At 43.0% G+C, this 15,549-nt stretch overlaps 1 protein-coding gene and 1 pseudogene across 4 annotated transcripts in view; one reads left to right on the top strand and one right to left on the bottom strand.

The window, feature by feature from the left end:
- Positions 1 to 389: 389 nt before the first annotated feature.
- The window catches only part of AASS (aminoadipate-semialdehyde synthase), a 69,796-nt gene continuing 54,636 nt past the window's right edge, over positions 390 to 15,549 (bottom strand). For 3 of the 4 annotated variants that reach the window (XM_027102076.1, XM_027102077.1, XM_027102080.1), the window contains 6 exons: positions 13,866 to 14,033; positions 6,365 to 6,460; positions 4,100 to 4,215; positions 3,347 to 3,435; positions 2,659 to 2,835; positions 390 to 978 (listed from right to left, as the gene is read on the bottom strand). In XM_027102076.1, the coding sequence (XP_026957877.1) occupies positions 860 to 978; positions 2,659 to 2,835; positions 3,347 to 3,435; positions 4,100 to 4,215; positions 6,365 to 6,460; positions 13,866 to 14,033 (765 nt within the window). In that variant the 3' untranslated portion in view covers positions 390 to 859. The other variant, XM_027102079.1, reaches the window with a different exon arrangement.
- LOC113618165 (alpha-N-acetylgalactosaminide alpha-2,6-sialyltransferase 5 pseudogene) lies at positions 9,009 to 10,049 on the top strand (annotated as a pseudogene).

Below are 15,549 nucleotides of genomic sequence, written 5' to 3'. Positions count from 1 at the left end.
TTCTTTGTATAACATTAGAGATAGTTTTACATCTTCCTTTCTAATCTGGATGTCCTTTACTTCATTTTCTTGCCTAATTGCCCAGCTATACCCTCCAGTACAAGTTGAATGGAAATGGCAAGAGTATACATCCTTGTTTTGTTTCTGATTTTAGGGGGGAATCCTTCAGTCTTTCATCATTAACTATGATACTAGCTATGGTTTTTTCATAGATGCCCTTTATCAGGTTGAAGAATTCCCTTCTATTCCTAGTTTGTTGAGTGTTTTTATCATAAAAGTGTGTTGGATTTGTTAATGCTTTTCCTGTGCCTAATGAGGTGACCATGTGGATTTTGATTTAGTCTTACCTATTTCCTTCTCCAAACATTAAAAGAAAGCTATAGGAAATGTCACTTTCTAAATGAATCATCATTTTACAAAAAGGCATAAAATAGTATTATTGCAAAGCTTTGGTGATCTAAAAGCATCCAACTGAATCCGTTAGAAAAATAAAGCTGCATGAAGAAATTTTTTTCTTACTAAAAAGATAAAACTTCATCTGCTAATTATCGGAAAATATATTCTTGTAAGAAAAAAGTTGCATAATAAATTAACAAGTAGTATAATCATTGTCACTTTTACATACACATGAAAAAATACATGATAGAATTATTAAAGTTCCCTGGTAATTACTGTCATCTCTTGTTCCAAATGTTTTCATATTAAAATAGAGATTTATATTTCAAAAACACCATTGTATTGACTTAATCAAAACATATCATGCTTTATGTTTTAAAATATCACATTAGCAAGCATGTTTGTGGCCTAAAAGTTCAGAGCTGTGTTGGCTGGGAAGATAAAAACAAAATATAATTCTCAATTACGGTTTGATTGTGCTCTGTGTAGTATACATAATGCCCTCTGCTTTAATTCGCTCCAGTATTGGTCCATAGATCTCCTTTGAAAAGGGCCCCATCAGGCCTTTAGCTTGAATTTCACCTAGAAGAAAATAAATTTGTAGTTACCATTTTAAAGGTGGTATGAAAGGTTAACTTCTACAGCAAGAGTCTCCATACAGCAGTAAACTGTGAGTCAACAAGTTGTTGGAGGCCTAGGGATTTTTCAAAATAGCAGCTTAAATGTCCCCTACTAAATTATTACTTTGGGACTTCCCTGGTGGTCCAGTGGGTAAGACTCCGCGTTCCCCATTCAGGGGACCTGGGTTCGATCCCTGGTCGGGGAGCTAGATCCCACATGCATGCCGCAACTAGTAGTTCGCATGCTGCAACTAAGAAGTCCACATGCCACAACTAAGAGCCCACATGCCGCAATGAAGATCCTGTGTGCCGCAACTAAGACCCGGCGCAGCCAAAATAAATACATAAATATTTTTTTTAATTATTACTTAATCAACACTGTAAGAAAAAGCAGTTAATTGAAAGCACAGCTGGAGTTAGGGACAGAGTCTGAATTTATACACTTAACTGCATTAACTACCAAATCAGAGAATAAAGTCTAGTAAGAAAGTAAAGTCAACCTAACGGGTCTGCTTTATTTGCTGATGTCATTTTTTAAAAAGCATGAGACCAACAGAATGAAATTAAAACCAGTCTGGTTATTTGGGCACTGGCATCTGTTAGGGTGGCTGAAAGAGTAAGTCTGGGCACTTTCCTTAAAGACTATGATGCCCTCATCCCTCATCACTTCTTCACTCTAGTTCCTCAATAACTAAGTAGGTGGTTTAATTTTTTTTTCTTTTTTTTTTTGCGGTACGCGGGCCTCTCACTGCTGTGGCCTCTCCCGTTGCGGAGCACAGGCTCCGGACACGCAGGCTCAGCAGCCATGGCTCACGGGCCCAGCCGCTCCACGGCATGTGGGATCTTCCCGGACCGGGGCACAAACCCGTGTCCCCTGCATCGGCAGGCGGACTCTCAACCACTGCGCCACCAGGGAAGCCCTAGGTGGTTTAGCTAATATGATACTGTACGTTTTTTCCCCATTATTTCCCATTTATGTTTTGATGTTTTTTACTCCCCTCACACCTTCACAGGGGCCAAATGGGGTGTCATATTCAGAGCTGATGCTTATTGAATGCAAACATCATCTTAAGGGGAGAGTGGAGAGTTGAAATTTGAATTCATTTAGTTCAAAATATATATTTAGTATTGCTAGTATGTTGAGACATGAGGATTAATAAAATGTGGCCTATATTTTTGAAGATCTGGAAATGAATACCCTCTGCTATTTCAGTGTTACCCCAAACATACAAAAAAATAAGGAAAGAAAAGAAGGCAGTTAACATTCCCTGGGGAACCCCTCTATGTGGTAGGAGCTTTATGTATTATTTCACTTTAGTGTCACAACAACCCTATGAATTAGTCATGACAATCCCCACTTTAAAGATGAAGGAACTCTGACTCAGAGATGCTAAGTAACTTGCACCCCATCACTCAGTCATCTTGCGACTGAGCTGGGACAGAAATCAGGTCTAACTCCAAAGCCAAGGTTTTTTATTCATCACAAGGTGATCTCCCAGTCAGCCAGCCCTTACATCTTCTGAACTGGCTCACTTTTAGTGAAAGCTAGTGTCATACTCAAGACTAATTATTTGATATCCAGGCCCTGAATGACTTGGAGATAATATGGAGACAAACTTGGTCCCCCAGTGAAAGAACTTACCATCAAGTAACATCTTGGCTGCCATAGCAGTGGGTAACCCCACAGTTTTAGCCATAGCTGAAAAACCATTGACATCCCCGTAAACCACAAGATCAATAGTTTTATTTTCTAAATGTCCAGAAGGATGTCTGATTCCAAAGTTGTCTCTCATCACAATCATATCTTTCTCTCCAGGGCCTTAAAATAAATAAACATACAGTTTAAAATGTCACTATCATCACAACTCCAGTATCGTACTTCATCCCCCTGCGCCTGCCCTTCTGCTCTCGTTTCCCCTCCCACTATGTATATCCTTAAACAATTATGTATACTGCTTTTTAGCCCAAAGACCAAATTAAAAATTCAAGGAATTGATAACTGTAACCAGGTTCCTCTGTCTAGGTGGGTATCACTATAACCTGGTTACAGACACGAGGGTGCTGCTGTAGAGGCCGTCCCTGCTTCTCCCCAAAACGCTCCTTCAGCATTTTCCTTAATGTGTCAAAAATTAAAAGTAAAACTAATGATTTTTTCCTTTGCCATATTACCCAAGTTCACTCTTACTTAATAGTTCTCTTATTCTCCCCTCTGGAAAAATAGTCCACGTGTTCCTTCCCCATTCCCACTGTGTAGCTCCCGCCCTTCAGTCTAATTCACTGGTTCTTATGATTCCTCTGCTGGGATGTTTAGCCAATAGCCCACAGCCTACCATAGGAAAGCTTCATGGCCAAATGCTTGGAGAGTGCATCCACGAGAGACTCTGCCCGAGGGACTTGTTCATCCCCAAGCAAGCCCAACCTGAGAAGCACGAGAGATGGCTGCATTAGTTCAAGTCCTATACATATGCTCAGTTGGGAAGCAGAAGGGAACGCTCACTGGATTTTATCTTGAAAGGGCAGAATCACAAGACGACAGTTCAAGTTATATGACTCTCAAGTTATTGTAAAATAATAATAATGAGAGTAATGTTTTCACCTTTAGAATCATCCCCAGACTCTCCCAGGAGTGTTGCCTGGAGCTAGACCTGATGCACTGTAAGTACACACTGTTGCAAAGCTTTTCATGAGATTAACTTACAGGTTAGTTCTCCCACATGAAGGATACCAGCAGAATGGGCCACAGCCACATGAATAAGTGTTGTAAAGTAGTTAAAGGAAGACTGGGAGAATGTCCTACAGGAGAGAAAAAATATCCCACCTTTCTCAGGAACTGAGTAGTGAAGCTGCTCAAAAATAAGTATTTCCCAAGTTATAATTGCCATTGAATTTCTCGCTTTACCTACTTTTCATCCCCACGTGAACATGGTACGTGGTAATCTCTGTACAACAGGCCAACATTAGAGCAGCAAATTAATCAAAGACAATGTAAAATATTTGCTTCTATCTTGACTTTTCTTTGACTAGAAAGCACTAAGTAATCATTGATCCAGTATTTTGCTCTAGGTTGACTGGTGGGTACCTACCATTCAACAGCCTCCAGCTGGGTATTGTCTCCTTCTAGTTTCTTAAAGACAGCTTCCTTAAGCACATCACACTTGGAGGAGGGTGAAATTCCCACTAGATCACAGAGGAGTTCTTTCTGGTTATTAGAAAAACAAAGATACAAATTCTAAGCTCCAAATAAAATAAAAAATGAGTTGAGAAATTACCCTATTAAGACATTGGACCTCAAAAGAACCTCAAATTTTAAATTAGAAATAATTAGAAATAGTAAATTGTGGCACACACATGTGCATACACACATCTGCACACCCACACATCAATAAATGGGTATTTCAGAATGATATTTCAGCAATAAAAGAGTCATGACACCAAATCAATACCAAAAAGGTGACACCATATTTACCATCACATTGACTACCTTTGCAGGTCCTCCCTATCACCTTATCCCTCATTATCCCTCACCGTCTAGAAGTCAATTTTGGCCAGGATAGAGTGAAAGGGACTTATTGCTGTGGTTGCTAGTAGCAACTAGAGTTCTTTTGTAGGTTCAAGAAATGAGGAAAATTGTGCAGATAATAAAATCTCAAAGGACGAGCACTTAAACAGTGGTCATAGCTTTTTCTAATTTCTAAACAAGACTTTTTCCAGGCTCCCAAGGAAAATGTTATGCTCTAGATTAAGGATCAACAAACTAGTTCACAGGCCAAATTGAGCTCACCACCCGGTTTTGTAAATAAAAAGTTTTATTGGAACATAGCCATGCTCATTTGTTTACGAGCAGTCTGAACTGAGTAGCCTGACAGAGACCACATGACCCATAAAAGCCTAAAAAATTTATAATCTGGTCTTTTACCAAAAAAAAAAAAAACGTTTGCCAGCCCCTGTTCTAGACTGTAGCTACCAAGACAAGGGGACCAGCCCCAAGAATGCCTGCACCAACCTTCCCAATCAAACTGCCTCAATATCAGATTCACTATGGGTATTTATTCACTCCTGTCCAACAAGTAAGTTTATGAAATCTGAAACTTAGATTGAAAAGACTCTCAGATACACAAAAGAACTGAATTTAAAAGCAACTGGTGGGCTTCCCTGGTGGCTCAGTGGTTGAGAATCTGCCTGCCAATGCAGGAGACACGGGTTCGAGCCCTGGTCTGGGAGGATCCCACGTGCCGCGGAGCAACTAGGCCCGTGAGCCACAACTACTGAGCCTGCGCGTCTGGAGCTTGTGCTCCGCAACAAGAGAGGCCACGACAGTGAGAGGCCCGCGCACCGCGATGAAGAGTGGCCCCCGCTCACCGCAACTGGAGAAAGCTCTCGCACAGAAACAAAGACCCAACACAGCCAAAAATAATAAATTAATTAATTAATTTTTTTTAAAAAAGCAACTGGCTAACCAGAATACCCAAGATCCAAGTTTCTTTGGGACACTTAATGGGATTAGCTGTATTGATTCTTTTCTCTTTGTGATAAATTTCTAGCATTTCTATTGGAATATGGGCACATTAATTTAAGTTGAATGACCAGCTGGTAACAAGTTAATTCCTGGCAGTTAGTGGAAGCTCTAGATTTTAATACAACACAGATATGGGCATAAACTCAGTAATTAAAAACTCAGATTACGCATGGTTACAAATGGTCAAATAAAGGAACGAATGGGATTCGGGCGTTGGGAATCTAGTTCTGCGATACCAGCCGGAGCTCTCCTGCTTTCTCAGTTTCAGGAGGCCCAAGCTTAACTCCTGTCATGGGGTCACCACTCAGACAAGCGGCAGAGCCCAGAGCACAGTGCAGAGAGCAAGCGCATCTCTGCTCAGGGCTGAGGGAGCAATCAAGTGGTAGAAGTTGCAGCAGGAAACGGGCCCCAAGAGTCAGCCTCCGTGTGCTCTCCATCCTCCCCAAACAATGAAGTTTGGAAAGGGGGGCTTTGGGGCTAGGACTTAACTTCCTGCACATAAGCCACAGAATGGGTTCTTTGCTGGTCCAAACCCACGTTCAAACCTGACCATTTCAGAAGGCATTTTTTTTTTTTTTTTTTTTTTGTGGTACGCGGGCCTCTCACTGTTGTGGCCTCTCCCGTTGCGGAGCACAGGCTCCGGACGCGCAGGCTCAGCGGCCATGTCTCACGGGCCCAGCCGCTCCGTGGCCTGTGGGATCTTCCCGGACCGGGGCACGAACCGGTGTACCCTGCATCGGCAGGCGGACTCTCAACCACTGCACCACCAGGGAAGCCCTCAGAAGGCATTTCTGAAGAGCAGCAGACAATGTATTATTCCGGAGTCACTCACCCAGGTGAGCGGATTGGCATCAGGTCGAAGGGCAGGAAATGCATCTCTGTTTATAAGACCCAATTTTACAAATCCATTCAAGGCTTTGGCATATCCCTGTAACAAGAGTTATTAAGCAATATATAAAAATGTGTCTTCAAAGAAAAACATTTTTTAATTTCTTGAAAATAAGGACCTATTTTTGTAGTTCATTTAGAAAACAGGCTGAGAATAGCCATTTGTGCTGCTAGTATTGATGCAGTCACCCTCGGGTTCAAACCAAAATCAGCAGCGTCACAACAATTCCACTGGTTTACACAAGAGCCCTTGCAAAACGTGGGTCTTTACTTTTGTTTCTGGGTAACATGCGAGTGGTGTTTTCTGACAGCATAAGGGAAAGTTTCATCTTGGGTTACATGCTCAGGTCAGCAGAACTGTATTTAATAGAATAGTTGTTCTCTCTCTTATAATGGAAGAAGGAGCTTGTAAGAATATCTCCCAACGAAGATAATCCATCCTACTGATTAAGAGCCATTATCCTAACGTATATAAGGAGCAAGGGGGAAAGGCAGGCATCAGAGAGGTATTTCTAAAATGCCATCACGCTGATAGAAATTCCTCACATGTCCTTCATTCTCTACAGGACAGGCCGAGGTTCTTGGCACTGTTATGTAGAACCCATCCCAATAAACCCCTCCAGCCTGACTCACTAATCATCCTCTCCACCACTCACCATCCTCCAAACAAGCTGCTGTGCTCTTCCAGAGACCTGGGGCTCGGTGCACGCTGCTCCCATGCTTGGAACATGGTAACCCCTCTTTCTCATCTATGAAATGTTTACTTTTCTCTTAAGACCCAGCTCAGCACACATACTGAGCTCCCTAGGTGAGTGGGCACTCCCTTCTTCTCTGTATTCCTGTAGCATTTTATACATACGCACTTAACACAAACTGTAATTAATTGTCTATTCAGCTGCTGAACGGCAGGCATAGAAAGTATGTGTATGTGTGTCCTTCAACCCCATGTCCTCACCCCATTATCCATCATTCCAATATGCTGAAAGAGAACAAATGACTGGATGAATAGATTCTGAATGAAGATGAAGTGAAGGAGGATCATAATGTATGTTCTCCTGTGAGCAAGTTACACTGGGGGCCGGGAGGGAGGGGGGATTGGAAAGCCAAAATAAGGAGCTTTATAGCCACTGCAACTGAGAGACAGCAGGTGGGGGGAGGAGAAGAAGAAGAAGAAGAGAAGAAGGGCAGGAAATTATTTCAGGAAGCAGTAAAATTATTAAGATATAAAATAGTTCCTGTTGCCACTGGATGTTTCACAGTTTAATGTGTGAATTCTCACACGTCTGAACGGCTGTATTATTCAAACTGTCCAAAGTTACTAATTAAAGAATTAAAATTCATTTGCTCTAACCCAATGTAAATATACTTCAAAGAGGAGAAGCAAAAAAGCAATACCCCGAGCCTGCTTCTAGGATCTGATGAATGCTGGGGGCCCCTTCTTCCAACATCTCAAATACTGAGACATTTCTCAGCTATTTCTTCATCTCAGAAATAATTTTATGGTGACCTCTAGAAATGAATTTATTATGTGTATTCATTTATCACTAAGTACTTAGCAAAGTGCTGCCATGTGTGAGACTTGTGCTAGGGGCTGAGGCCACAGAGACGAAAAATGCAGTCCCTACCCATGAAGACACTACAGTCCAGGAGAAGGGTCAGATAAGTCCAACAAATAAGGCCTGGCCCATAGTGAGCAAAACCACGACCACTGAGGACTACGACACACTGGGCTATCACAGGTGCTACGACAGGTAAACGCCGAGCTGTGGGCACACAAGGAGGGGAACTCACGTAGATGTCGGGGAGGGGAGTCAAGGAGAGGAATTAAGAAAGATCCTGTAAGGTGATACAAGCTGGGTCTGGAAGGACTCAGGTGACAGGCAGGTGCAGGAGAGAAGTCAAGGTCTCCCTGTCATACTTGGATGACAGGGTCTCATCTCTAACGCTGGAAAGAATCTTCAGGTTACTGAAGGGTTGCTGACATTGCTCAGGACGTGAACTCTATGACATCTTCCATCCTCTGGGGTTCTGTGGGGATGGCTCTCATCCATGCACATCCTTGAGAGCTTTAGTTAATTCTTAAATCTCAAAATCCTCTATTTCTGGGTCTATATGTTTGGCAGGAGCCTAAATCTGTTGGAAAATCCTAACTCCTGAAACCCCTGGGGAAAAGAAACAGAATCAAGAATCCGTCAGATCTGAGGACAGTGTGGCTGCAATTCACACTAGAATTTCTGCTGTGCTTGAAGGCTTGCGAAGCATCCATGGTTCCTCGATCTCCTTAGGATGTTGTCACTGACAATTCCTTTAATTCCTAGACAATGAGGACATCGCATTCATGAGAGCACAGGTACCACGGAATCTCACAGGGCATCGAGATCTGAAATCAGGTCTCTAATTTTTAGAGATCTCTGTATTTTAGGTACGCTGGTTGTAGTGGGTTGAGTAGTGTATCCCTCATAACTCACGGCCACTCAGAACCTCAGAGTATGACCTTATGTGGCTCTTTGCAAATATAATTAGTTAAGGACCTCAGTATGAAGCGACCTATATTTGGGGTCCTAAATCCAGTGCCTGGTGTCCTGATAAGAAGAGGAGAGGACACAGTGATATAAACAAGAGAAGGTGGTATGAGGATGGAGACAAAGAGATGGGACCAGTATGTCTACAAGTTAAAGAACATCAACAGTCGCCAGCAACCACCAGAAGTGAGGCGAGAGTGGCAAGGGACAGTTTCTCCCTCGACGCCTCCAGAAGGCTTGCCCTGCCCACACTTTGATTTCAGACTGTGACCTCCTGGATAGTGAGAGGATAAATTTCTGTTGTTTTAATTTTGTAGTAATTTATTAGAACCACCCTAGGAAACAATTACACTGATTGTCTTAATCTGGTCACACTTGTAACTACTCTTCTGGGATTACAAAACGTGTGCTGGAATCTCTGCAACGGTGGTGCTTTCTGGGTCCCGCGGCGGCTTCCCTGCTGAGTCAGGCGTGGCTGGCTGCTGGGCAAAAATCAGACCCGCCTCTGTCCCATCACCCACGATGGAAACCCTCCAAGAAAAAGTGGTCCCAGACGCGTGTGCCTGAGGATTCCGCACGAAAGAGGTGCCCAAAATGAAGACCCTGACGCGCCCGGGGCTGGCAATGTGTTTTGCGCTCACCAGCACGTGCACCAGCTTGCCGCTCGTGTACAGCGGCCTTGGCGGCCAGAAGGAGCAGCCCGCAGCAGCAGCCGGCAGCGGCGACTGGCAGCGCGCAGCGGCCCGCAGAGAGCAGCCCCCTGCCGCGCCCCGAGGCCCCCACGCGACAGCGGTCACTGCAAGGATACCTTGGCGTGGCGGACCACAAGGAAGATCTCCAACACTTGGCTCAGCACTGGCTGGTTCACAATGACGATTGCCCTGGAGCTCTGAGACAGGACCAATGTTTATGGCATGGATCCCCAAGACTTCTGCAGGGCTCCCAATCACTCTTCAGTACCTTATCACTATTATGAACCTTTTGGACCTGATGAATGTGCAATGTACCTCTCCCGTTAGTGAGGACGGAAGGGTAGTCATCACCGCTTTATCACAGAGAAATGAGCCTTTAAGGACTGCGCGTGGGGCTTCCCTGGTGGCGCAGTGGTTGAGAGTCCGCCTGCGGATGCAGGGGACACGGGTTCGTGCCCCGGTCCGGGAGGATCCCACATGCCGCGGAGCGGCTGGGCCCGTGAGCCATGGCCGCTGAGCCTGCGCGTCCGGAGCCTGTGCTTCGCAACGAGAAAGAACTGGGCACAGACATTCAATTTTCACTTTTCGCAACCAGACCGGAAACCAGAATCGCTTGCTAGAAGTCATCCTGAGAACAAACCTGTGTTCTGAGGAAAGTGTGTGGCCAGACTGAAATCCCAAGTACCCTCTGTATCAGACATCGGGCCCCTGAACTTCCTGAGTCACCAGACATGGAAGAGGAACAGAATTGGTCGCAGGGGTAGCTGCACTCCTCAAGAAGTGCCATGTACAGCTGCCTCTGAGGCCTGACTGCAAAGCAGTGCAGCTGGTTTACAAGGGGAAATTCCAGAACTAATACACCCTAATGAGTGCTGTCCCTTTCAAGAGGGGTGACCTTAGGACCTGAACACTCATTTCAATGATGCTGCCATGGCTAAAAACATTTTGGATCTCTTTAAGTATTGCCTTTGAAACTGAGACACGAGCAACTCAACATTAGTTGTATTCCTCTGTAGAAATATCACGTTAAGAGTCATTTATCTATCAGATTGTATCCTAACCTGAACCTTTGTCATCTGTTGGACTCTGTGTGGTTTGCAAAAAGCAGCCTTGAAAGTATGGACATGATTTCTGAAGAGTACATCTTTACTAAAACTAAAAATAGAATTACCATATGACCCAGCAATCCCACTCCTGGGCATATACCCAGAGAAAAGACATATGCACCCCAATGTTTATTGTAGCACTATTTACAATAGCCAGGTCATGGAAGCAACCTAAATGCCCATTGACAGACGAATGGATAAAGAAGATGTGGTACCTATATACAATGGAATATAACTCAGCCATCAAAAGGAACAAAATTGGGTCATTTGTGGAGATGTGGATGGACCTAGAGACTGTCATACAGAATGAAGTAAGTCAGAAAGAGAAAAACAAATATCGTGTATTAATGCATATATGTGGAATCTAGAAAAATGGTACAGATAAACTGGTTTGCAAGGCAGAAATAGAGACACAGATGTAGAGAACAAACATATGACACCAAGGGGGGAAAGTGGGGAGTCAGGGGAGATGAACTGAGAGATTGAGATTGACATGTATACACTAATATGTATAAAATAGATAACTAATAGGAACCTGCTGTATAAAAATAAATAAATAGATAAAATTTTAAAAAAAGAGTACATCTTTACTGACTTTCAAAAGCAACTGCCCAATATTTATTCATTGAGAGTTTTTTAGTGTGCTCTAGGTCAGTATTTTTATAGATTATAATTATGTGGTAATTTATCCTTCCTAGTTCTTTAATCCTGAATGATGGTTGGAAAAGGCCCGGAACAGGGAGAGACGAGTTGCCGTGTTCACAGTGCTCATTGTTAGCATGTGATGGTATTTGGCTTGGAAATGTTGCGTTGCATTTTTTGAACCCTCAGGCTTCAAGAACAGCTATGATGCTTTCCAAAGTGCAGAAATGCTCCAAATGACAAAATTGAAAACCAAAAACTTTGTCATTCAAACAAAAAAGATACCAACAAGAGAAATTTAAAGACAATTTGCTTTAGTAATAATTGATGTAGGTCACTTCACTTAAGCCCTAGTTTCCTCTTCTGCAGAATGATATCACTGTACCAGAGGACCTCTTAAGTTTCATTCCAGATCTGAAATTCTCTCAACAAGCCTCTCGTTGACCCATGTAAGGACTTTGCACTTGGAATGATGGAGCTCCCACAGTAGCAGGAGCCTTATTTTAGGGGGTCTTTTATATCCCCCTACTACCTATCCCCCTCTTGTGGTTAAAAGCATACCTCCTCCCCAGACCCCATTGGCAGAAATCCATCCCCTGCTTCTCTGGTGCTTTTTGCACCAAAAAGAGTTGGCGGGGGAGAGAATTTTCATGCTTTTCCTTGGTGACAAGAATAAGGAACTGCACTTCTATGAGTTTTTGAGGAGAAGAGAATATAAGGAGATTCCCCATTATACTGCTCATTTATCCTATGAACTATTCAGATTCACTCACTGCAAATCTTACATTATGTTCACTGCCATTCCTTGGTGTTCAGGAGTATAAAGGACTCATTTTACTTAGAACCAAGATCAAACAGTATGACAGATTTTCATTTATGCAAGTAACATTGTTCAAAAATAGCCTTTAAAAAATATACCAATGTTTTCTTTACACATGGCTTAGGAGGCATTAATTTCTCTAATGCCAAATTTGAAGGCGTCAGCAAACATTATGTATGGGGACTGACATTGTTTTACAAAACATGACCTGGTTTGTGATTAAAGAAGCTTTCTCACGTTAAAAAATAAAAAATAAAACCATTCTTAAAAATGTGTACTGGACATTCGTATTTATGGTCCTAGTAGCTACACCCCATTTTGTGGTAAAAACATTTCAGATTCACTTTGGGGAAAGTGACGCTGACTACATCGTCAGCACTGGGGACATAAAACAGGGGCCAAAGCTGATTGGCACCTTTTATTGCACTGACCTCAGGGGCTAATGAGACAAAAACTCGACTTCTGGCTGTGAAGAAGTACTTTTTCTTTCTCACTGGATTTGAACCTAAGAGGATGCCACCATCTTGCCATCCCTGTGAAACAGGAGACGCAGCCAATGCTTGAAGGAAGAGCTGAGAGGTGAAGAGAAACTACTACGTGCCAGTGAGATCATAACCCTCAAACCTCAGTACACCTGAAGCTGACCCTTCACCTGGCCCCCCTTCTCCTGAGTCAAAAATTCCCTTTTTGCCCCAGTCACTTTGAGTTGTCTCCTGAAATAGTCAATCAAAAGAGCCCTGAGGGGAGAGCAGCTCAGGGCTCTGTGACCACCTAGAGCAGTGGGATAGCGAGGGTGGGAGGGAGATGCAAGAGGGAGGGGATATGGGGATATATGTATATGTATAACTGATTCACTTTGTTATAAAGCAGGAACTAACACGCCATTGTAAAGCAATTATACTCCAATAAAGATGTTTAAAAAAACCCAATTTTTAAGTAAAATATTTACATATAGAGTAAAAAAAAGAAAGAAAGAAAAGAGCCCTGAGAAAAAAGATGCCAATCTGGTTTGTTTTTTTTGTTTTTTATACATTACAAAATGATCACCATGATAAGTCAATTACCATCTGTCCCCATACAACGATACTACATTATTATTGACTACATTTCATACCCGTGACATGTACATTTCATACCTGACTCATTCATTTTGTAACTGGAAATTTGTACCTCTTAATAGCCCTCACCTATTTCCCCTTCCCTCTGGAAGCTACCTGTTTATTCTGTGTATCTATGACTTTGTTTTTATCTTTTTTAACATTTGTTCATTTATTTTGTTTTTAAATTCCACATATAAGTGAAATCATATGGTATTTGTCTTTCTCTGACTTATTTCATTTAGCATAACACCCTCCAGGTCCATCCATGTTGTTGCAAATGACAAGAGTTCATTCTTTTTTACAACTGAGTGATATTCCACTGCGTGTGTGTGTGTGTGTGCGTGTGTGTGTGTCTGTGTGTATGTATACACCACATCTTCTTTATCCATTTTTCTATTGATGGGCACTTAGCTTGCTTCCTTATCTTGGTTATTGTAAATAGTAAGCATAGGGGTGCCAGTCTGGTTTATCATCTTAATTATTTCAATTATGAAGAAAAGTTAAGTGTTCACATCACTTATATCAAAACAGGCAACATGATCATCTCAGATAGAGCCACTTACCTTGTACCTCAGCGTCCCCCGTAATAAAGTATGAGCAGACGGAATGCCATAAATCTCAGCATATTTGGTACTGTCTCTGTTAGGATAACTTTCCAAATTCAATCCAGGGAAATAGTCCATAGGAGTAACCGAATCCAGAAAGGAGACACCCCCGACCACATTCACAACCTGAGGAACATGGAAAAGGCACACGTGGGGTTAAGAAAGTGTATTCCTCTTTGGATTTACCTGCATTCGTTTCATAAGAAAGAAATCCAGGTTTTACAAGAAAGCAATAGGGGATTTGAAAAAAAAAATGTAATGAAACTATGCTAATCAACATCCCATATTCAAGCTGTTCTACTAGTATCACAATTCACAAGGCCATTGTTCTCCCAAGCTTTAAAATCTGACTTAAAGCATTTCGTTTCTTACTCAGATCTTGTTTCTGATTTTTCCTTGCCCCTGGATGAGATGGCACTGGATTGTGTCTCAGTAGAGTTTTGTTTTGTTTTTAAATAAACAATACGCTATAAGCAACAGATACTCAAAGTGGCTTCTGTGCTCAAACAGCAATGGCCACGTTCTCACTCTGTTCTTTCTCTTCGCTCCCATCCCCCTTCTCGAATGCTCACCACATCAGGCACCAGTCTTGCACATCCATTCACACAGCTAGCATTTACGGACCACCTGCTATGTGTGTGCCAGGATCACACCTGGGAATAACGACAGTGATGAATAAGATTCAACTCCTGCCTCCGTGCAATCCTTTGATCATTGAACAAACCTTTACTTAATGTCTACCAAGACCCAGGAGCTGCACTAGAGCAACAATGAAGTGCTAAGCCTGGACCAGTCAACGAACATGTGTACGTCGGGAAATGGAGTGGGGGAGATGCCCTCTCACAAGGACAATGCAATGAACATACAGTGAAACTCAAAAAAAAAAATACTACCTCCTGATCTTACTGCCTCTGAGAAGTTATGTCACCGATTCCCAAGCTCTTCTGATTTCTCAGTAATCTTCGTTCCTACATCTCTCCCCCCATAATACACAATCAAAATGCAGTGAAGCATTTTTTCCCGTTAATTTTGATTAAAGGGCTAAATTTTTCTTTCAGTTTGTGAGGTTGATGATCATCCTTGAGATCACGGAAAACATTCTGGAGTAATAAAATCAGGGCTGAGAATCCTGGTGGAACTAGACTTTTTGTCCTGCTTGCACCACTGGAAACAATCTCTGACCACATCTAAAAGCTGCACGAAAAAACACTGCACGAGGGAGCTGGTGACGTACCTTCTGGCTAAACTTAATGATTCACAGGGTTTATTTGTAGGGAGGTTCTGCGTATGTCTTGGTATGAAAGGGAAAATGGAAAGGTATGTATATGTATAGCTGAAGCCCCAGAAGGAAACGGGCAGTGCTGACCACAGAGTCATGCCTGGAGGGGCCTCCGCAGTCAAAGGCTCACTTTGAAGAGCACCAAGGACCATCAAAAATCCCAAGAGTGAGGGGCTTCCCTGGTGGCGCAGTGGTTGGCGGTCCGCCTGCCAATGCAGGGGACACGGGTTCGTGCCCCTGTCCGGGAGGATCCCACATGCCGTGGAGCGGCTGGGCCCATAAGCCATGGCCGCTGAGCCTGCACGTCCGGAGCCTGTGCTCCGCAATGGGAGAGGCCACAGTGGTGAGAGGCCCGCGTACAGC

Source organism: Aethalodelphis obliquidens, unplaced genomic scaffold, assembly GCF_003676395.1.
Source record: "Aethalodelphis obliquidens isolate GAN/ISIS:26980383/991018 unplaced genomic scaffold, ASM367639v1 scaffold5, whole genome shotgun sequence".
Taxonomy (NCBI): Eukaryota; Metazoa; Chordata; class Mammalia; order Artiodactyla; family Delphinidae; genus Aethalodelphis; species Aethalodelphis obliquidens.
The sequence above is the reverse complement of the archived record's forward strand: the minus strand, read 5'-3'. Positions and strand labels throughout refer to the sequence as shown.